This window comes from Dendrobates tinctorius, unplaced genomic scaffold (genome assembly GCF_039654945.1).
Source record: "Dendrobates tinctorius isolate UK_male_01 unplaced genomic scaffold, ASM3965494v1 ptg000162l, whole genome shotgun sequence".
NCBI classification, from domain to species: Eukaryota; Metazoa; Chordata; class Amphibia; order Anura; family Dendrobatidae; genus Dendrobates; species Dendrobates tinctorius.
Window position 1 is genome coordinate 20656730 of NW_027361829.1, and position 24484 is coordinate 20681213.

Below are 24484 nucleotides of genomic sequence, written 5' to 3' on the forward strand. Positions count from 1 at the left end.
CTAATTGACAGCCAGCTCCCCACTGCCTGACTGTGAGCAATAGGCTGTCAGTCAGCATGACGTTGGCAGCAACACCATGTCGACATAGCAGCCCAGAAGAAGAAGAGCTGCTCTGTTGACATGGAGTAACTGAACTGACGGCAGAACTGTTTGGTGACCATCCTGTGCAAGGCAGAACAGGCAGGTAGTTAGCCTGGTACCTGCCTAATAGTTTATAGGTCCACAGTAAAAAAAAAATCCTGGCTAAACCCTTTAACTATTACAAAAAATATACTTACTTTCTGATATGACATTTCAGGAAAAAACGGTGCAATTATATACGGCAGACAATTTTCTTTTTCAAACGTAAACTTTTTTTTAAAATATGTCTCAAGACACATTCAAAGGTAGTTTTGAAACTATGCAAAACTATGCGTAAATCATACCTGCCTGTCTAATATTAGTAAACTCTCTAAAATAAAGCAGTCTGAACATGGAGGAAGAGTACAAAAATACATCTTAAAATGCAGTTATGTCACTCATCAAACCTATAGGTCGAAAGATCGGCAACAAACTGAACAATCTGTAATCACATGCAATATACAGGTTATTTCACTGCATGCTCTACAAATTGGGGGCAAATAACACTGCAGTACATTTTAGCAGCCAATCGTTAGAACATGCTGTCTTCACAACTGTTAGGCTAAGGGCACACGTAGCAGAAAATTTCTGCTTGAAAACCTGACTCCCTTCCCAGAAACCGCACCTATTTTTCCGCGGCGGTTTTTGCGCGTTTTGATGCGTTTTTGATGCGTTTTTTTCCGCAGCGGTTTCAAAACGCATGGAAGAAGCCAAAACCGCGGAAAAATCCTCAAAATTAATTAGCATGCTGCGTTTTTTACCGCAATGCGTTTTTTTCGCGGTAAAAAAACGCATCAATGTGCACAAAAAGTGCAAAATGCATAGAAATGACTGGGAAGCTTATTTTTAGCGGTTTTATAGTGAAAACCGTGGTAAAAACTGCTAAAAAAAACGCTGTGTGTGAACACAGCCTTACTACTTACCAGTGTAGCTTTTCCTGTTTTCCAAATCTTCATGTTTTTGATTTGGCATCTGAGAGGTTGGCGGTGGTGGAGCTCTTCTTTTCTTTTTCTGCTCTTCTTTTTGATCTGCAGCATTTAGCTGAAAGAAGAGAAACATTGTTTGAGAACTCACTTATAAAGCATCTACCATATATACTTGAGTATAAGCCAAGTTTTTTCAGCACATTTTTTTTGTGCTGAAAACGCCCCACTCGGCTTATACTCAAGTCATTGTCCAAGAAGACGGCAGGGGATGGGGAGCAGCTGAGTAGAGGGTCAAAGGAAGTAGGAGCTGTGGCTAATGCCTGTGCCCACTGCTACAGAGAAATGAATATTCACTGCACAGGCAGTGAATATTCATTTCTCTTATAGCACACACAGTGTCAACCGCAGCTGTCGGCTTCCAGCAGCTGCTGGGCTATCACAGGTACACGAGGTACACGCTACTTAAGAGTTATGAATATTCACCTCTCTCCACTCCCATAGGCATGGATTGGAGTGAATATTCATTACCTTAATGAGTCGGGACATGTGATCACCCGGTCACTGGATCTGGGGGCACCGGAACAAGATGCAGCGAGAGCGCGCAGGGAAGGTAAGTAGGATATTTCTTTTTATGTTTTTCTCATCGGGGCTATGCATACCAGGATAGGGATGAGGAACCATGCATACCAGGATAGGGATGAGGAATCATGCATACAAGATAGGGACAAGGAGCCATGCATACAAGGATGAGGATAAGGAGCCATGCATACAAGGATGGGGATAAGTAGCCACGCAGACAAGGAGAGGGGATGAGTAGCCATGCATACAAGCATGGGGATGAAGAAATATGCATACCAGGATAGAGATGAGGAGCCATGTATACCATATATCGAGTCAATAAGTTTTCCCAGTTTTTCGTGGCAAAATTAGGTGCCTCGGCTTATACATGAGTAAATACTTGTAATTGTTCTTTGACTTTTTTAAAAAAAAAAATAAAAACAAATTAAATTATTTTAAAGTAACTGGAAATAATGGTATTCCCTTAAATGTTAGAACAACCTACATAATCTATTAGTGTATATAATGCATTCCTCTCTTCTGATCTAACAGCTATTAAGCTATTGCATTCAATATGCTATTTTGCATGATTTTTAACTTGACCAAAGATGTATCTAGACCTGTATTTCTTGACCAGGACTTCTTGGAATCCTGATATTTCGTAGAGCCTGACTTAAGGGTTCCTCAAAGCACTGAATCAAGAGCAGTCATTTTTACAGTACAGTTGGAAAATTGATCTCTATCTAATTAAAGATGCTTGGCAAAGTAGTCAACACATGTCAATCAGAATATAGTCCTAGCTGAGAATTTAAGAATACATATCACAACCTGTATTAAAAAGAGAATAGAAAATAGAGTTCTATTAATTCTCACACTTTCCACTGGAGGTATTTAAGACTCTAAGGGCCCCGTCACACATAGCGATCTCGCTAGCGAGATCGCTGCTGAGTCACAAGTTTTGTGACGTAACAGCGATCTCACCAGCGAGATCGCTGTGTGTGACAGCGATCAGAGACCGGCCCCCCTGCCGGTATCGCTGATCGCTGTTGGAAAGCCCTGGACATGTTTTTGGTCGCTGGTCTCCCGCTGGCCAGCACGCCTCGCTGCGTGAGACGGGTGGGAGACCAGCGATCAGCTGGTAACTAAGGTAAACGCAGGGTTTCTAAGCACGGCGCTGTGCTTAGAAACCCTCTGTGTACATTAGCTATCAGCGTGCTGATGCAGGGAGCTGGTAACTAAGGTACACATTGGGTTTCTAAGTGACGCACGTCCCTTAGAAACCCGATGTGTACGTTAGTTACCAGCTCCCTGCATCAGCGCGCTGGTAACTAAAGTACACAGTGACGCCACGCACTCGGCGTCGCTGGTCCTGATCGCTGGTGAAGCTGTCTGTTTGACAGCTCACCAGCGATCATGTAGCGACTCACCAGCGATCCTGACATGTTGATATCGTTCTCGGGATCGCTGGTGAGTCGCTATGTGTGACGGGGCCCTAACTAAACTATTGCCTCAGGAAATAACACATTGCCACAAAGGTTCGATCCTGTCTTTTTTGTTGAAGTGTCTAAGGAGCCTGTGCAAAGTTCATTGTAAAGGGAAGTGTCAGTGTGAAGCAGGCTTAGGTGTGATATCTTCTATTGTGATTGGTGGATGCTGTATTGCTTGGTATAGAGGTGTAACTGGCCATTGTAACCCTGTATCTGATAATTTCAAGCCTTATGCTGGGTTCACATTACGTTTAGGCAGTCCATTAGACGGACTGCGTTACACCGTGGCATAACGCGGTGTAACACAGTCCGTTAACGCTGCCATTGCCCTCCATTGTTGGGCACGTTCGCGATGTGCCATCATTCAGTGACGGAGCCTCGGACGCGAGCTACAGTGTCTGAGGCTCCGTCACCGCTAGCGCAGATAAAGCATCTGCGCTAGCGGTACAGCATTAACGCAATCGCATTAATGCTATAGCGTTAACGCAGACCATCAACGCTATGCATTGAATAGTCTGCATAACACAATGTGAACCTGGCCTTACTGAAAACTCTTTCTAAAAGGGCAGTCTTAGACAAGAGTCTAAGAAAGTCCTAGTGGCCAATCTTAAAATTGTAAAATTACTAATTATGTTTTTTCTTTTAAATCATGACATGAAAAAAGTAATTTTTTAAAATGATGTAACAAAAAAGCCCTGATTTAAGCAAAATGTCATTTTCTGATTACAACTTCCCTTTAAAGGAGACAGAAGAAAACAATGAATGTTATTTAGATAAGTTAGGTTAGTGAATTACCAGTCACAAACAGCAACATGTGAATAAATCCCAAAGGCTCATGGACTCTGCGATGCCCAGCAATGCCTAAGGTTCAGAACAGCCAAGCATTCATATGCTGCTATACAGTCTCTGCTAGATGTTTCAAAGCTATGCCTATCGAGCATTTGTAACCTCCAGGGCACTAATTTTGATGCATTTGTGGCACCCCTGAGGGTCCAGTCACCACAGAGGTACTGCACCTCATCCAGAGGTATGGTATCCGACTATCAGGTAAGGAGGGAGCACTACCCAGGATTCTAACACTTGCACCCAACACACACCAGTTCAGTCAGGGCATCTGGGTGTACCCTTGGGGAGGATGGCCTCATCCCAGGCTGGCTAGGACAGGGTGTTGGGAAATGAGTGGGGAAGGTAGAAAAAAGGGGAGGAGCTTAGAAGGTGAGCATGAGTGAGAAGTGACAGTTAGTGGGATGAGTTAGTGCTGAGGTAAGAAGATTGTTCTGGAAAGATTCAGTCAGTCAGGGACAGAGAAGGACTGCAGTAGGAAGAGCGATAGAGAGAGTTGTGAGGGAAGCCTGAAGGAAGCTCCTGGGAGGACAGAAGGGATCCTTAGGGTACGGGGAGCGCAGAAGACACCCGTGGGGCCCGTATCCAGAAATGGAGGGACCAGGTCAAAGCGGGGGAGCCGGCCCCTAAGACTAGGGGAGGACTACAAGACTCAGCTAGAAAGCCGGAGGCTGAGGTAACTGTATGTACCTAAGCCACAACCACATCTATCCTGTGTTATCTGTGTTCATTCACATCTCATCTGCCCTGCACCGCACTTACCATAACAGCTACACCATCATCTATTATATCCTAACTGCCATGGGACACAGCTCTACCCGTGGAGAGCTTAACCATCTTTGTTGCCCTAACATTATTCCAGAGGATCTGCATTGCAGCGTCAGCTACCTTCATTGCTGAACACCATGGGTGGCGTCACGACTAAATCCCCTATAAATTACCCCATCATCATCATCTTTTATTAATTTTACTGGATGCCCAGGGTCACGGACCGGGTCATTGCTGCCGTAACATCCCCTTTAAGAACTAACAAGCCCGGTACCGAGTAACCTAAGGCCCTGTGGGGTGCTCCAACTGGCATCACGAACAGGATTTTGGAGCCCGGCAAAGCTGGGTACTATTTCGGAGCCCGGCAAAGCTGGGTACTGTGTGCCAGAGACTTTTATGTATCGCTAAAGACTTTATTTCATGGTGTGCCAGAGATCTTAATGGACTGTCAAGTCACCGTGATAACTGCGCCACAGGGTGCGCGCGCCTGAACTTTTAAGATAATCACCATAGCTGTGTCACGGAGGGAGTGTGACCTGAGAGGGGTGAGCTGTGGTGGGCGGGGCCTCACAGTGAAGTGCAAAGACGATGCCCGCCCACGTGACGCGGAGGTGTCCGTCAGCAAGAAACACTCGCCTCGTGCATTCCTGTGGTGAGCACAGAGAAAGGAGAAAGGCCCGCCCCCGGAAGAGGTCAGGGCTAAATAGGAAGTGTACAGAGCATGTAGTTGTAGCTATAAAAAAGTTATAGCTCGCAGAATAAAGCGATGCAAAAATAATTATTTTTTATATTAAAAAAATATTATATATAAAAAATGTATATATTTTATTGCATAAAAGCGCCAAAACATAAAAAACGACATAAATGAGGTATCGCTGTAATCATACTGACCCGAAGAATAAAACCGCTTTATCAATTTTACCACACGTGGAATGGTGTAAACGCACCCTCAAAAGAAATTCATGAAATGCTGGTTTTTGTTCATCCTGCTTCCCAAAAATCAGAATAAAAATCGATCAAAAAAGTCACGGGCCTGAAAATGGTACCAATAAAAACATCAACTCGTCCCACAAAAAATAAGACCTAACATGACTCGGTGGGTCAAAATATGGAAAAATTATAGCTCTCAAAATGTGGTGATGCAAAAACTATTTTTACAATAAAAAGCATCTTTTAGCGTATGACAGCTGCCAAACATAAAAACCCGCTAAAAATAGTAAATCAAACCCCCCTTTATCACCCCCTTAGAAAGGGAAAAATAATAAAATAAAAAAATATTTATTTCCATTTTCCCACTAGGGCTAGGGCTAGAGTTAGGGCTAGGGTTAGGGCTAGCACTGAGATTAGGGTTAGGGGTGTGTTGGGGCTAGGGTTGGAGTTAGAATTGGGGGGTTTCCACTGTTTTGGCACATCAGGGGCTCTCAAAACGCAACATGGCGTCTGATCTCAATTACAGCCAATTCTGCGTTGAAAAAGTCAAACGTTGCTATTTCCCTTCCAAGCTCTGCCATGAGTCCATTAGCCTACTCAGGACAAATTACACAACAACATTTGGGGTCCAATTTCTCCTGTTACCCTTGGGAAAATAAAAAATTGAGGGCAAAAATATCATTTTTGTGGAAAAAAAAGGATTTTTTTTTTTATTTTTATGGCTCTTCCTTTATAAACTTCTGTGAAGCACTTGGGGGTTCAAAGTGCTCACCACACATCTAGATAAGTTCCTTGGGGGTCTAGTTTCCAAAATGGGGTCACTTTTCAACAGTTTAGGCACATCAGAGGCTCTCCAAATGCGACATGACACCCGCAGACCATTCCATCAAAGTCTGCATTCCAAAACGTCACTAATTCCCTTCCGAGCCCCAACGTGTGCCCATACAGTAGTTTTCTCCCACATATGGGGTATCAGCGTACTCACGATAAATTGGACAACAACTTTTGGGGTCCAATTTCTCCTGTTACCCTTGGGAAATTAAAAAAATTGGGGACTAAATGCTCCTGTTTGTGGAAAAAATACGATTTTTTTATTTTCACGCCTGGGCATTATAAACTTCTGTGAAGCACTTGGGGGTTCAAAGTGCTCACCACACATCTAGATAAGTTCCTTGGGGGGGTCTACTTTCCAAAATGGGGTCACTTGTGGGGGGTTTCCACAGTTTATGCACATCAGGGGCTCTCCAAATGCAACATGACACCCTCAGACCATTCCATCAAAGTCTGCATTCCAAAAAGGCACATCAGGGGCTTTCCAAATGCGGCATGGCGTCTGATCTCAATTCCAGCCAAAAAAGTCAAATGGCGCTGCTTCCCTTCCAAGCTCTGCCATGCGCCCAAATAGTGGTTTACCCTCACATATGGAGTATCGGCTTACCCAGGACAAATTGCACAATAACTTTTGGGGTTCTGTTACCCTTGGGAAAATAAAAATTGGGGGTGAAAAGATCATTTTTGTGAAAAAATATTATTTTTTAATTTTACGGCTGTACGTTATGAACTTCTGTGAAGCCCTTGGAGGTTCAAAGTTCTCACCACATATCTAGATAAGTTCCGTGGGGGGTCTAGTTTCCAATGTGGGGTCACTTGTGGGGGGTTTCCACTGCTTAGGCACATCAGGGGCTTTCCAAACGTGACATGGCGTTCAATCTGAATTCCAGCCAATTTTGCGTTGAAAAAGTCAAACAGCGCTCCTTTCCTTCTGAGCTCTGTCATGCGCCGAAACAGTGGCTGCCCCCCACATATCAGGTATCAGTGTACTCAGGACAAACTGCACAATAACTTTTGCTTTCCAATTTCTCTTGTTACCCTTGGTAAAATAAAAAAAATTGGACCTGAAGTAATTTTTTTGTGAAAAAAAAGTTAAATGTTCATTTTTTTTTAAACATTCAAAAAATTCCTGTGAAGCACCTGAAGGTTTAATAAACTTCTTGAATATGGTTTTGAGCACCTTGTCGGGTGCAGTTTTTAGAATGGTGTCACTTTTGGATATTTTCTATCATATAGACCCCTCAAAGTGACTTCAAATGTGATGTGGTCCCTAAAAAAATGGTGTTGTAAAAATGAGAAATTGCTGGTCAACTTTTAACCCTTATAACTTTCTAAAAAAAAAATTTAGGTTCCAAAATTGTGCTGATGTAAAGTAAACGTGAGAAATGTTGATTATTATGTTTTTTGTGTGCCATATCTCTGTGATTTAAGGGCATAAAAATTCAAAGTTGGAAAATTGCAAAATTTTCACCAAATTTCCATTTTTTCACAAATAAGCGCAAGTTATATGAATTAAATTTTACCACTAACATGAAGTACAATATGTCACGAGAAAACAATGTCAGAATCACCGGGATCCATGGAAGTGTTCCAGAGTTATTACTTCATAAAGGCACAGTGGTTAGAATTGTAAAAATTGGCTCAGTCATGAACGTGCAAACCACCCTTGGGGGTATTGGGGGTAAAGGGGTTAATATTTAATATTTGCTAGTTGTTTTTTTATTAAACGTAAGTTTATAAGATAGTAGTTATTTGCAACGTTAAAGACAAAGTGCCTCCCATAAAAAGGAAGTTGTGTTTGATTTTTATACTAGTTGTAATGCATTATTCAAAAATCTTGCATGACCCAGGACTCTAACACTCGCACCTAACACACACCATTTCAGCCAGGGCATCTGGGTGTACCCTTGGGGAGGATGGCCTCATCCCAGGCTGGCTAGGAAAGGGTGTTGGGGAATGAGTGGGGAAGGTAGAAAAAAGGGGAGGAGCTTAGAAGGTGAGAGTGAGTGAGCAGTGACAGTTAGTGGTAAGAGATAGTGCTGAGGTAAGATTGTTCTGGAAAGATTCAGTCAGTCAGGGACGGAGAAGGACTGCAGTAGGAAGAGTGATAGAGAGTTGTGAGGGGAGCCTGAAGGAAGCTTCCAGAAGGACAGAAGGGGTCCTTGGGGCATGGGAAGTGCGAGGCCGCCCGTGGGGCCCATATCCAGAAGTGGAAGGACTAGGTCGCAGTGGAGGAGCCGGTCCCTAAGACTAGTGAAGGACTACAAGACTCAGCTAGCAAGCCGGAGGCTGAGGTAACTGTATGTACCTCAGCCGCAACCACATCCATTCACCAAAATGGCAGCCATATAGGAGCAAGGGAACTCAGAGAACGTCGCCCGATAAGATCCGCGGCTGCTGGCTTGGGGACACTGTTTGTGAAGGTGCTGGGCAGAAGAAGTGGAAACCAGTACAGTGAGACAGACAGGAGAGAAATACATAGAAGGGAGTCCTGGAAAGATGTAGCCCAAGCTATCTAGGAGTTTGCTGGACCCCTCACCTGGAGAACACGGAACTAAGCAGGCATCTGTGCACAAGAGAACTGTGAGTAAAATATTGGAAACTGCACCCTGCTGTGTCATCTGTGTTCATTCACATCTCATCTGTCCTGCACCGCACTCACCATAACAGCTACACCATCATCTATTACATCCTAACTTCCCTGGGACACAGCTCTACCCGTGGAGAGCTTAACCATCTTTGCTGCCCTAACATCATCCCAGAGGATCTGCACTGCAGCGTCGGCTACCTTCATTGCCGAACACAACAGGTGGCGTCACGACTAAATCCCCTATAAATTACTCCATCATCATCTTTTATTAATTTTACTGAATGCTCAGGGCCACGGAACGGGTCATTGCTGCTGTGACATCTCTTTTAAGAACTGACCGACCCGGTACCGAGTAACCTAAGGCCCTGTGGGGTGCTCCACATTGGGGGTTTCACTCTATGAAGGAATATATATTGGCTGATGTGTCATGTGAAGTAACGCTACATAACTGATGAAGATTATTTGTTTATCATGAAGCAGACCATTAATCTATGGGCACCATTTAGGAAATTCTGCTATTAATGAGTTGTATTTGACACATTAATTCTTGGTAGGACTGAGCGATTACAATGGAGTGATGATATCTTATGTGAGAAGATAACAATAACTTACTGTATATATAAGAGACATGTTCAGTTAACACGCCACTCATGATAATGACTCATCCCCTGACGATGCCGATTATTCGGTGAAACATTTTGGAGGGACTTAAGTTGTGTGCATGAGATTTTATATATCCACAATTTTTCTATTTTACATGAACTGATGGTACTCTGGGATGACATCTATTTAATTACTTGCAAATCCATATGCTGCTAAAAGTTATATGGAATGTCTAACATTGGCTAATGTTGGTGTTTTAACCTATTAACCCAATGAAAATATTCTATGTATAAAAAATGTTTCAGTGGCTATAATAAAGAGTAAGTTTTACTGGCTTGTTAGTAGTGTATATAACTAGCTGGTGTATATAACTAGTGGGGCTTTGCCCTTTCAAAATGTGCTTTTTAGGTGTTACACCACCTTCTACTACTACTTTTTTAATGACAGTCCCCTACTGCAGTATTTGCCACATTGCCTGTGACACCCCATAAATTAATTCCGTCAGAAATGTTTTCACCTCGAAAGTAATTGCTATCAGTATTTCCGGATAGGACAAAATACATACACATGCATTTAGTCTGAATGCAAGTGACATCTTATTCATAATTTATTAACTTGCTTTTGAACTTGGTTTGCATACGCGTGACCAACAAATGTGTTGCATTAGCCAAGCCAAGAAGCCAAACACCAATACACTTTAGAGATGTTTGATTCCCTTTACAAGTTAAAATCCATTCAGACGATAGTGATTTATTTCAGAAATACCACCACACTTGGCTGTACAAATTAATAATATAACACCCCTAGTAGTTGAGACGTGTGTGGAAAAGTTAAGGGATAGAACAGCAAGGAACCACAAAAATACTTTGGCTCACATAGATGGCAGTAATATCAAACATTGTATTTCACTCACAAGAACTCAAGAACTCAAAAAATACAGTTTTTAACTCATGTAGAAACTAAACATCATTTATTGCAACTGAAATTAAATTTTAGGATACAATATAAAAAAAGCTGCAACAAAATCTAATAAATGGTAGACTTCAATAAACTTAAAGGTGTTTACTACTGGAAAACTCTGCTTCACAGTAATTAATTCTGCAAAGGAATACGTGGATTTCGTCCGCGCTGCCCAAATGATGAAATTCCAGAAGGTTAATAAAGTTTGACAGTGGTTTATTCTACGCGTTTCAAGGTTTTTTGCAACCTCTTCTTCAGGAAATACCAGGTGGTCAGGTGGTATCTCCTGAAGAAGAGGTTGCAAAAAACCTTGAAACGCGTAGAATAAACCACTGTCAAACTTTATTAACCTTCTGGAATTTCATCATTTGGGCAGCGCGGACGAAATCCACGTATTCCTTTGCAGAGCTCTGTTTCAGATAGTCGGTGACTGACTTGTGGATCTGCAGCAGCCCTTATCTATACATACTTTGAATACCTACTACCAGGTGAGCAGTTTTTTGTCAAACCGCTTTCTTTATTTGTGGGATATGACCCTATATTGCACTTGTGTCTCCCTCTTTCCTCACAGTCACAGTAATTAATGCAATGTGGAAGGAAGAAATTAACATTTTACTTTTTTTCACAAAAATTTTACTTTAGCCCCTCGTTTTATTTTCACAAGTGTAATCGAAGAAAATGGACCCCAAAATTTGTTGTGCAATTTCTCCTGAGTACGTCAAAAAGTACTGTTTGGTTGCACGGCAGGGCTCAGAAGGGAAGGAGTACCGTTTTTCACTTTTTGAAAGCAAAGATGCGCGTGGACGACATGTAGCGTTTGGAGAGCCCTACACAGGGGAAACCCCTCACAAGTGACCCCATTTTGGAAACTAGACCCCTCAAGGAATGTAACTCAATGTGTGGAGAGCACCTTGAACCCCCAGGTGCTGCACATCAGTTTATAATGTAGAGCCATAAAAATAAAATAATCACATTTTTTCCATCAAAAAGCTATTTTTTTATTTTTACAAGGGTAGCAAGAGAAAATTGACCTCAAAATTTATTGTGCAATTTCTTCTGAGTATGCTGATACCCAATATGTGGGGGAAAACTACTTTATGGGTACATGTTAGGGCTCGGAAGGGAAGGAGCACCGTTTGACTTTTTGAACACAAAAAAATGGCTGGAGTCAAGAGCTGACGCCATGTTGTGTTTACAGAGACCCTGATGTGCATTGAGTGGTCGACAACTACTTTTGAGGCAAAGTGCAAAGCTCAAAGTGGAAGAAGTGCCATATCGGAGTTCAGATTTTTTTCTGGAATAGTTTGAAGGTGCCATGTCATATTATCAGAGCCACTGAGGTGACAAAACAGCAGAAAGCCCCCATAAGAGATGTCAATTTACAGACTACACCTCTTAATGAGTTCATCTACATGTGCATCACAGAAATTTATAACATTGGGTAGTGAAGAAAGAATAATTACATTTTTACCACAAAAATGTTCTAGCCACAGATTTTACATGTTTACAAGGGGAAATGGGTAAAAATGGTATCAAAATTTGTCATAAAATTTCTGCTGAACATGGATACACTCAATATGTGACTGTATAGTACTGCTTAGCCACACAACAAGACTTGGGATGGACAGAGCACTATTTGCCTCCTGGTGCGCAGATTTTCCTAGAATAGTTTGCAGACTCCATATACAAAGCTTCTATGTGCTGGAAGAGCAGAATACCCCCCCTTCAAGGAACCCCAATTTGGAAATTATGCCCCTGCCAAACATGTGGATGCTAAATGTGGTTTAGGCACACTGCGGACCTCAGAAGGGAAGGGGTCATTTGGATATTGGAGTGCAGAATTTGCTGGATTTCTTTTGAAGGGTGAGGAACACCATAGCGCTTTTCTGGAGTCTTTGTACTACAAGTACCAGTAACGTGAAAGCCCCCTATATTTCCATTGACAGATATCAGACCATAGTGGAGACTTGTTTTTTTTGTGGATTGAGTTGAAACTTTTATTGGACACATTTTACATAACATTTTGGATCGCATTTATTCTTGCGCTCTACACTGAGCACTTACATTGGGATACCCATTTAAATCTCCGAATAACGTGGTTCAGATGAAATGTAAAGTACTGGGCACTCCAATCACATGAATACTTTATTTATAAGGCAATCCACAAAATGCTATCCATATCTATCCACATTAGGAATCCGAGTTTGAAAAAGACCCACATGTAGGGTCGAAACGTCACATTTTGCAAATTGCCTTAAAACTAAAATATTCATCTGACTGAAAATATGGAGTGCCGAATACTTCAGATTACCGATCATACGGAATGGAGCCCTTATCCGAGCACCACATTGTGAGAGTGCCGTATATCCATTTTTAGTGATTGAGATGAAACCCACAAGGGATCCATTCACTATAGTGAGGCAGCAGAGTCACTCTGGACTCCGTCTGGCCTCTGTTCAGAAGTGACCTTCTTTTCAGAAGAGCACAAAATTGTGGCTGACCACGCTTTTATCTGTTCCTCGTGATTAGTGATTAGACTTTATTCTTCAGGTTGGTGCTATTACAGCTATACCAGATTTATATATTATTTTATGCTTGGCTGCTGTCACACACTAAAAGACGATTATTTTTGCAAAAACAAGTTTTTGCATCTCCGTATTTTAAGAACTATAATATTTCCATATTTCGTCTGACAGTCATGTGAACGCTTGTTTTTTGTGGGACGAGTGACATTTTTAATGGTACTATTGTCAGCCACATGACATTTTTGATCGCTTTCTTTTCCGATTTTTGAGAGGCACAATGAACATAAACCAGCAATTCAATTTTTTTTTTCTGTTTTTATTTATACCATTCCGCATGAGATAAAATTGATAAGGCAGCTTTATTCTTTGGCTCAGTACGATTACAGCGATACCACATTTATATAATTTTTTTTTATCTTTTGGTGCTTTTACACAATAAAAAGATGAAGTTTTCAGTGATACCAATTTTTTTATTTACATTCATCTTCTTGATCACGTTTTATTCCACTTTCTTTCCAGTGGTATGTTGAAAAAACATAGTTTGCCAGTGTTCACTGAAGGAGTTAACTAGTTTAACAGTTTTATAGATCAAAAAATTTGTAAGCGTCAATACCAAATATGTGTACTTTTTTTTTTTAACATAAAAGTTCTTCACTGACATGAGCATCTTAGACCAAGCTCTGTGCATGGTCTACGAGGCTTTCTGTAGCTTGGTGAAAAAAGCATGACAGACATAGCATATCATGATGTGTGAATTGACGCCTGCTCATGACGTGCTATGTCCGGCATTCGTCATTAAGGAGATAATTAATTCAGAAGTCCCTAAAACATAAATACAATCTATGCTCATCTTCCTTAACAGCACCTTTTCAGCAATGTCGGCACTGTCTTCAGGTATTCCAGACGAACGATTCCTATTGAATGAGCTGAAATGAGGATGAAACCCGTATGCCCCAAAAAACGGGACTTACCAGTAGACTCAGGACGATTATTTACCTATTCAGCTAGAGGTAAGTAAGTAACCCACAAAACACCTAAGATAAGTCTCAAAATTATGGTTAACTAGTTCAGTTTGCCCATTAGAGTACGGGTAAATTACTGAAGCAAACGACAGGTGGATCACCAAACGAGTGCAAAACGCATTGAAAGGTTTGGAAATAAACTGCACCCCCCGGTCAGACACAATATCCATAGGGATCCCATGTAATTTTACAATCTCACTAATGAAAATTTGTGCCAAGGTTTTGGTAATGTGGGTAGCACAATAAATGTGACATTTTACTGAATCTGTCCACCACCAAAATTACAGTATTACCTGCCGACCCAGGTAAATCAGTGATAAAATCGACCGATAAATGAGTCCAAGGTCTACTGGGAATCGCCAATGATGGGAGAGACCCAGATGGACGAGTATGAGAGGTTTTAGAACGTGCACAGACACTGCTGGTGGCTACATACTCCTGGATATCCTGATGTACCTCTGACCGCCAAAATTGTCAAGTAAGAAGATCTGTGGTGGCTTTAAATACGGCATGTCCAGCCAAGATTGAATCATTATGTTCACTAAGAACGCTCAGACAGAGATTCATAGGTTCAGGGGGGCGCCCCCCTGAGCATCAACAACCTATTTTTCAAGATCGGAGCATATAGACGCAATAACCTCCCCTTTTTGTAGTATAGAAACCGGTTCACAATTATCTCTACTCCCAGGAAAACGAGATAAGGCATCCGCATTAATGTTCTCATTCCCCGGCCTATATGTAACAAAAAAGTTAAACCTGGTGAAGAACAATACCCATCTTCCCTGTCTCTAATGCCAGGGGCACCCTAGCTCACCCTGTTCCCTTGATTACTTCTAATGGTGAAGACACCACGGCCATATATCACGCTGCTGCAATGAAGGTAGGTGCAGGCTTCACTAGATGGCAGTAGAGGGGAAGCAGGACTGCACCTAAACAGAGCTGGCCTGCAGGGCAGCAGTGAGGCTACTACAGGTGGGAGCAAAATAGTCAAACAAGCCATATCAAATCCTAGACTGTAGCACAGTACCAAAGGAATAAGCAAACTCAAGGTCAGAGACAAGCCAGGGAATCAGTAATGGTCAGGAGCGGATAAACCAAAAGACAAAAGCAGGTCAGGATACAAATCAAGTCAAAACTAGGGAGTCAGCACACTAAAGGGAAAGACTGAGTCAAGACACAGGTTCAGACAGCAAATGCAGCAGGACAAATGAAAGCAATCAGAGGCAGCTACAGCAGCCCTAGGCAAAAACTATAACTGACATCGCCTGCAGGAAGCGGCAGCAATAAATAGCCAACCTGAACCCAAATTGAGGCTGGGAAAGGTTAACTCTTGACATGACCAGACTGGGAAAAAGAGAAAACAGGACTCAAAACCCGGTCTTTATCATGACACCACATACCTTTCCTTAGCTCCGCCCTCAGTCTGTACCCTTCCCCCACCCAGGGAAGAGAGGAGTAGTATTGTACCGTTATACACCAAACAGACTAAGGCTGGTTTCACATTAGCGTTGAAACAACGCTGCGCACTGCGTCGGTAAGCCCCGCCCCGATCCGGCTCCCTGCCCGCCCCATCCGGGATCATCGCCTACTATCGCATTTGCACGCATGCGATCGGCGCACCCTATCTTTAGCATAGGGTGCGCAGATCATGCGCTGCCAGTGTGAAAGTAGCGTGCTGCGCACTTTTGACGATGCGCCGTGCGCGCCGAAATGCAGCATGTTGCATTTCGGCGCGCACGGCGCACCGTCAAAAGTGCGCAGCACGCTACCTTCACACTGGCAGCGCATGATCTGCGCACCCTATGCTAAAGATAGGGTGCGCCGATTGCATGCGTGCAAATGCGATAGTAGGCGGTGATCCCGGATGGGGCGGGCAGGGAGCCGGATTGGGGCGGGGCTTACCGACGCAGTACGCAGCGTTGTTTCAATGCTAATGTGAAACCAGCCTTACAAGGTAATACAAACAGGGATAAAGGAAAATTCTAATCATACAAATATAAACACATAAACAACAGAGGTAAACACCAGGGAGTGAAGGATGGGGTTAAATCAAAGTAAAAGAAGAAAGGGAATTATCACACACTCTAAACCTTGCAACAGTCACAGATAAGTCCACCAAATGACTTCTCCAATAACAACCACCAACAACCTCCAGACATGCAGCATAAACTAACTTTGACAATGAGTGCTAGCCAGGGCCTGGATTATATAGCAGATGGGAGTGGCCAACAGTGCACAGCTAAGAACCTTAAAGCTTCCAGGAGCTCTCAACTGAGCAGATTAACCCATGCACTGCCAAAAGAAATTTACACCGCTTAAAATAAAGGTGACGTGCTTCTTATCAGTGCAGGAGTAGGAGAAATCAGACGCTGCGGTCTTCTGGCTCCTCTCTGTCGCAGTAAACTTGTGACACTATTTAATTAAAGAGCAAAATCATGGCAGAGTTGCTGTGGCTCCTGAATGCTTTCATTTTTCTGTAATAGCATTCATAGTTGATCATTGAAGGGAAGAAATTTGTGTTCCAACATGACGTATAACAAGAGTAGCATTATATTACAGTACCATGCTGAAATTCAGTGGCTGCTTTAGAGTGACCCATTCTTTAATAAATGATTGGAAAGGTAGACTACATTGCTATGTGCTTGATTTCATACACTGTTAGTTTGGGAACTGAATGAAAAACCTTATGAAATGGATATTAGATATATTCCTGTATGTCTGTGGACAATCAGGGTCTATCTTATGAGCCTGGTATTCTAAAATAACTGAAGACTAAGTACTACAGGCAGAACCCCTATGTCCTAGTTTTGGGTTTCCCTTGACAGATGAAATCACTATCAGGAAGTGATCTAGGATTTCTAGCTCCTGTTACCTGGGAAATAGAAGTCAGGATAAACAGAGCAATGAGTTACACAGTGTTCCCCAACTCCAGTCCCCCGGAGCCACCAACGGTTCATGTTTTCAGGATTTCCTTAGTATGGCCCAGGTGATAATTGCAGTACCTGCACAGGCAATAATTCCATCACCTGGGCAATACTAATGAAATCCTGAAAACATGACCTGTTGATGGCTCTTGAGGACTGGAGTTGGGGAACACTGAGTTACAGATATGGCAGGTAGACTTTAATTCAGTAAACTCTGAAAGATCCAACAGGAACTGTAACTTCATTACCATTATATTGAAAGGAATGGAAATCTGACATAAATGAGACTTTATTACAGACATAGTATTAAAGAGGTGTTAGGGTTAGCAGATCGCACAAAATAAAATATAATAATAAAGTGCGATCGCTACCTGGGGTCCACCATGCAGAGATGTAAAATTGCTGCTATAGAGTAATGGCGGAACACATGGCCAGCATAAACACAGCACGACTGCGTTAACTCCACGCAGTGTGAAACAGAACCCACAGCACACAGCTCTGTTAACTTCACAGATCGAAGAAGCTAAGGGTTGAGCTCACTCTGTAATCGACCCATGCCAATCGCCCACGTGGCCAAGCAGACACAGAGTCAAAAGCAAAATGCTACGCTGATGCTAGTAAATTAAAACAAAACCCTGTAGACTCACAGGGGAGCAAAAAGGCTCTGTAGTTGCACTTGCCCTGTAAACTCAGCTATGCTAAGAGCACACACGACCGGATACAGATGCTGGAAGCCAAGCGGCAAGCAAAAACCCTATCTGTCTCAAAGCTGATAGAGAGCACCAACTCACATACACGTGCAACCAGAGTGGTAGAGTATCCACTCACACACCAAACATGAATGACACTAGCGCGCCTGTGGGCATCGTCAAGAGCCTTTTAAAGCCAAAGCTCCACCCCAAACACTCATACTGACATTGCCTGCAGGTCAATCCGGAGCTGCCACATCACCGAAGCAGATTACGTCTGAGCACCAATGAGAAGGTGCCACCTCACGGACATGCTCAGTAAGCTGATTTCTGGACTTAGACTCCATAGAGTCCGATGGCGGCTGCCTATCGCTGGTTACCATAGGCTTGGCTGGAGAGCCAGCAGTAACCAGTCAAACAGCACAAGCTTGGGTAAGACGCTGGGAATGACATCTCTGCTGAGGAGCTGCTGCAGTGGCCGAAGCTGAATGGGGGACCGCAACGGCAGACAAGGCTTGTGATCTACCCTGTGCAGTAGTAGAATCCCGGCACCTAACATTACCCCCCATGGAGATTCTTGAAAGCTGCATTAAGCTGGGGGGCACGAATGTGCTCTTTAGACTCCCAAGTCCTAACCTCCAGTCAACCAGAAATTTTTTTTCCGTGCACCACCTTAGACCTGACAATGGGATTGACCTCAAAATCGTCCGAGGATGTATCCAAACCCACAGCAGGAGTCCCAGAAAACCGGGCCATGTTCATGGGTTTAAGAAGAGACACATGAAAAGTGTCGGATATCCTCAGGTATGGTGGAAGATTGAGGCTGTATACTACAGGATTTACCTGCTCAAGGACCTTAAAAGGACCTAAATGGGATTGACCTCAAAATCGTCCGAGGATGTATCCGAACCCCCAGCAGGAGTCCCAGAAAATCGGGCCATGTTCACAGGTTTAAGAAGAGACACATGAAAAGTGTCGGAGATCCTCAGGTGTGGTGGAAGACTGAGGCTGTATACTACAGGATTTACCTACTCAAGGACGTTTAAAGGACCTAAATGGTGGGGAGCAAATTTAGTGGACTCTACACGCAGCTTGATGTTATGAGTCAAGAGCCACACTAAATCTCCAGGGGTAAACACTGGAGTGGGACAACGATGCGCATCAGCGGAGACCCTCATCCTCTCCTTCAACAGTTTAATTGCATCCTGCATGTGATTACAGATGTCATGAGCCTCTACTGCCCAGTCTACCACCCTCGGGTTGGAAGACGAAATGGGCATGGGCACAGGGACACGCGGATGCTGACCGGAGTCTGCCCCGTGGAATCGAAGACGGTGTTGTTTAACGCAAACTCCGCCCAATGCAGAAAGACGACCAATCATCATGCCTGGCGGACACAAAATGCCAGAGATATGTGACCAGCATCTGATTGGTCCTCTCCACTAGTCCATTCGTCTCGGGATGGTATGCAGAAGAAAAATTAAGCTCAATACTGAGTAGACTACAGAGCTCCCTCCAGAACCAAGACGTGAACTGGGGACCCCAGTCACTGACAATCTTGTCAGGCATCCCATCTAGGCGGAAAATATGTTTTATGAACAATAGCACCAACGCTCGTACAGAAGGTAGATGCGTAAGAGGGACCAAATGCACCATTTTAGAGAAATGGTCAGTGATGACCCAGATAACTGTAATATTACGGGACTTTGGCAGGTCCACAATAAAGTCCATCCCGACCATCTCTCAAGGTCTATCTGCTACTGGCAAAGGATAAAGCAGGCCTGCAGGTCTCTGCCTGGACAATCGATTCTTGGCACACGAGACACAGACTTGCACATAATCCCTTAAGTCACGGGCCATCCGAGGCCACCAATACAACCGCGCCAGAAGCTCAGTGGTCCTCGGTGCCGAAATGACCCCCCAACTTGGATGTGTGGGCCCCCGAGAGGACCTCCGGCCGCAGATCTGGAGGAACGCCAGTCTTACCCAGTGGTACTTGCTCGAGCGCTACCGGAGCCACCATCCGAAGACTCTTAGAAGGGACAATAAGACATGGCTCATCCCCATCTTCGGACGAGACTACAGAACGGGACAGAGCATCGGCGTGTAAATTTTTCTCTCTGGACAAATAATGAATAGTATAATTAAACCGGGAGAAGAACAAGGAGCAGCAGGTCTGACGGAAGTTCAGCCATTGGGTGGTCTGTAAATAGAGGATATTTTTGTGGTCTGTGAAAACTTTAAATGGGTATCGAGTCCCCTACAGGAGATGTCTCCACTCTGAAAAGGCTAACTTCATTTCTAGCAACTCCCTGTCCCCGATGGAATAGTTCCTCTCTGCTGGTGAGAAGGTCTTAGTGAAAAAGAAGCAGGGATGTTTTCAACATTGACCATCCATTTGATGTAGCATGGCTCCATCACCAACGGAAGAGGCATCCACCTCCAGGATGAAGGGCTTTTCTACATGAGGTCGATGCAGCACTGGTGCCCTAGCGAAATGAGACTTTAGAGATGTAAAGGCACTGGAGACCTCCTGAGACCACTGCTTAGGGTTAGCTCCCTTCTTGGTGAGGGCTACCAAAGGGGCCGCCAAAGTGGAGAAGTGAGGTATGAACTGGTGGTAGTCTAATATAATAAGCTCAAAGTGTGTATGTATGTATACAGTGGGGAAAAAAAGTATTTAGTCAGTCAGCAATAGTGCAAGTTCCACCACTTAAAAAGATGAGAGGCGTCTGTAATTTACATCATAGGTAGACCTCAACTATGGGAGACAAACTGAGAAAAAAAAATCCAGAAAATCACATTGTCTGTTTTTTTTTCATTTTATTTGCATATTATGGTGGAAAATAAGTATTTGGTCAGAAACAAGCAATCAAGATTTCTGGCTCTCACAGACCTGTAACTTATTCTTTAAGAGTCTCCTCTTTCCTCCACTCATTACCTGTAGTAATGGCACCTGTTTAAACTTGTTATCAGTATAAAAAGACACCTGTGCACACCCTCAAACAGTCTGACTCCAAACTCCACTATGGTGAAGACCAAAGAGCTGTCAAAGGACACCAGAAACAAAATTGTAGCCCTGCACCAGGCTGGGAAGACTGAATCTGCAATAGCCAACCAGCTTGGAGTGAAGAAATCAACTGTGGGAGCAATAATTAGAAAATGGAAGACATACAAGGCCACTGATAATCTCCCTCGATCTGGTGCTCCACGCAAAATCCCACCCCGTGGGGTCAGAATGATCACAAGAACGGTGAGCAAAAATCCCAGAACCACGCGGGGGGGACCTAGTGAATGAACTGCAGAGAGCTGGGACCAATGTAACAAGGCCTACCATAAGTAACACACTACGCCACCATGGACTCAGATCCTGCAGTGCCAGACGTGTCCCACTGCTTAAGCCTGTACATGTCCGGACCCGTCTGAAGTTTGCTAGAGAGCATTTGGATGATCCAGAGGAGTTTTGGGAGAATGTCCTATGGTCTGATGAAACCAAACTGGAACTGTTTGGTAGAAACACAACTTGTCGTGTTTGGAGGAAAAAGAATACTGAGTTGCATCCATCAAACACCATACCTATTGTAAAGCATGGTGGTGGAAACATCATGCTTTGGGGCTGTTTCTCTGCAAAGGGGCCAGGACAACTGATCCGGGTACATGAAAGAATGAACGGGGCCATGTATCGTGAGATTTTGAGTGCAAACCTCCTTCCATCAGCAAGGGCATTGAAGATGAAACGTGGCTGGGTCTTTCAACATGACAATGATCCAAAGCACACCGCCAGGGCAACGAAGGAGTGGCTTCGTAAGAAGCATTTCAAGGTCCTGGAGTGGCCTAGCCAGTCTCCAGATCTCAACCCTATAGAAAACCTTTGGAGGGAGTTGAAAGTCCGTGTTGCCAAGCGAAAAGCCAAAAACATCACTGCTCTAGAGGAGATCTGCATGGAGGAATGGGCCAACATACCAACAACAGTGTGTGGCAACCTTGTGAAGACTTACAGAAAACGTTTGACCTCTGTCATTGCCAACAAAGGATATATCACAAAGTATTGAGATGAAATTTTGTTTCTGACCAAATACTTATTTTCCACCATAATATGCAAATAAAATGAAAAAAAAACAGACAATGTGATTTTCTGGATTTTTTTTTCTCAGTTTGTCTCCCATAGTTGAGGTCTACCTATGATGTAAATTACAGACGCCTCTCATCTTTTTAAGTGGTGGAACTTGCACTATTGCTGACTGACTAAATACTTTTTTTCCCCACTGTATATGTATGTATGTGTGTATGTGTTTGTGTATGTCTGGGATAGGCATCCGCATCGTCGCAGCTACAGCCACAAAATTTGGCACAGTCACACGTCTGGACCCCGAGAGCATCCTAAGCTATGTTGTGAGGCAAAATTTTAACCCCGCGCGTTCCAATTCACCAAACAATTTTGCCCCTAGCTACATACTGGGGAAAAAGTGTGTGTGCGTCAAGCCCCGCCCCTCATTATGATGTCATAATGCCCCTATCTGCATAATGGGGAAACAGTGTGTGCGTATCAAGCCCCGCCCCTCATTATGATGTCACAATGGTTGCCATGGCGATGCTGATGTCATAGGTTGCAAGTCATAATGGTCGACTATGAGATGGAGGATGTGTGATGGGTATATGGGCACTGGACTATGGGATGGAGGATATGTATGATGGGTATATGGGCATTGGACTATGAGATGAAGGATGTGTGATGGGTATATGGGCACTCGACTATGGGATGGCGAATATGTATGATGGGTATATGGGCATGGGACTATGGGATGGAGGATGTGTGATGGGTATATGGGCACTCGACTATGGGATGGAGGGTATGATGGGTAGAGTTGAGCGACTTTTGTTTTTTTATGGTTGAGTTTCGTTTCGTGAAACCCGACTTTTCCAAAAGTCGGGTCGAGCAAGATCGGCCGATTATAGGGAAAAGTCGGGGTCGTCCCGAAACACGAAACCCAATGTAAGTCAATGGGGAATAAAAGTCGGCAGTGAGAGGAGGACAGGAAACACACCTACAGTGCCCATTTGAATGCCAAAAGCATCAATTCTTCTTACTTAAGCTTGTCAACCTTAATTAACTTCATAATACAAGTTACGCACTGAAAAATGGGGGTTATTTGGCTAACGTTGTGGGGGGGTAGGGCTGGCTCCAGGTTTTCATGTGCCCTGGGCGAAAGAGCGCCTCTTTAACACATACCACAACTCATCATGCTCCGATACGGCAGAGAAATAGCGGTATAGTACAATGAAAAATACTTCACTTTTTACATCTCATGACGAGGCCCATCTATTTCTCCATACAGAATCATTGGTCCCATATAATGTTTGAAACAGTATATGATGAGCTCCACATAATGCTACAGTATATGTTGGTCCCCATGGATGAAGCTCCACTGTCTTATGAGCCCAAATAATGCTCCAAACATAATGGGCCCCATTTCTAATGCTCTAGTGTATAATGGGCCCTGTAAATGCTGCTCCAGTGTCTGATGTCCACCTTTGGAATTTTCCAGTGTATGGTGGGCCCCATCTATCATTCTCCAGAGTATAGTGCTCCCCAAAAATTGCTGTCCCAACATTGAAAACAATCAAATAAGTCTCCTCGCTAGGGAATCCCTGTACTAGTCTGGACTCCTCGTCGTCCCCATCTTCCATCTCACTGCACAGTATTTAAACCTTGCAAGTGCTGTGATCCTGAGCAAGCAGGGGGGGACCACTCGTTGGCGACGGCACTGGCACAGGGCCCCTGATAGTACGGTGGTGTGTCTGATGGCGGGTGGGCCGAACCTGCACTTTCATCTGCAGCTTCCTCTTTGTCACCGTGTAAGATGGAACTGTATATGGGAAGGGTAACCTGAGTTTCATCAGGGTCAGATTCAGGCCGTGTAGCGTGCGAGGGGAATGTAGTGGTCTGGGTCAATGTACCAGCAGATTCATCGAGCAGTGGCTGGGCATCAGTGCACTTGTGTCGCCCCCAGGAGTACGGTCGCCACAGTGGCATTACCTTCCTCCTAGGGAGTGTGATGTCATGCTTGGGAGCAACGAAGGATCTCTCTAGCAGGTTAACTGATTGGGCGGCGTTATTCCCACGAGTCATGACCCTCCAAACAGCGTTCATGAAGGCAAAGTGTTTGTTTTACGTGGGCAGTATGGTTGCAAAGCTGAACCTTAAAGGAGTGTCCAGAAGGGCACCATCAGGAGTGGAGCCTACGGTTAAATTCGACTCCACCTGGGAAACCTCAACCATGCCAGCTACAGAAAAGATGCACACATTGCAAGCTTAATTCCGTTAACGAACGAGACTCCGTCATGCCCCGTGGTCCGAGTCCGGCTTACTAGAGGGAAACGTGAGGCTCTGGCACATGAGATTGGCCAATAACTGCTGTGTCATGCCCTTACATGTCCGTGGCTGCATGTGCGCTACACTGAAAAGGCCAGCGTTTGTCGCTTACAGGTGCAGATAACCCGCTGAACAACGTTAGTGATGGGGATCACTGATTACAATTATTACCCGCGAACGATGATTTCCCAGTAAGTGCAGGTCAACCGCAGTTCCGGAATTAGGCCTAACCGTCATTCCTGAAAAAATGAAAAACTTACGTGTGCAAACCACAGGTGCTGTAGCTTGCTTAACAGCTCGCCGGCCGTTCTCACGCCCAGTATGGATTACACGTG

At 43.9% G+C, this 24484-nt stretch overlaps 1 protein-coding gene across 8 annotated transcripts in view; it reads right to left on the reverse strand.

Annotated features, from left to right (window-relative positions):
• COBL (cordon-bleu WH2 repeat protein) overlaps positions 1 to 24484 on the reverse strand; it is an 803866-nt gene that overhangs the window by 252739 nt on the left and 526643 nt on the right. For all 8 annotated transcript variants that reach the window (XM_073549883.1, XM_073549882.1, XM_073549884.1 and 5 more), the window contains one exon: positions 1044 to 1161. In XM_073549883.1, the coding sequence (XP_073405984.1) occupies positions 1044 to 1161 (118 nt within the window). The remainder of the gene's footprint in view (positions 1 to 1043; positions 1162 to 24484) is intronic.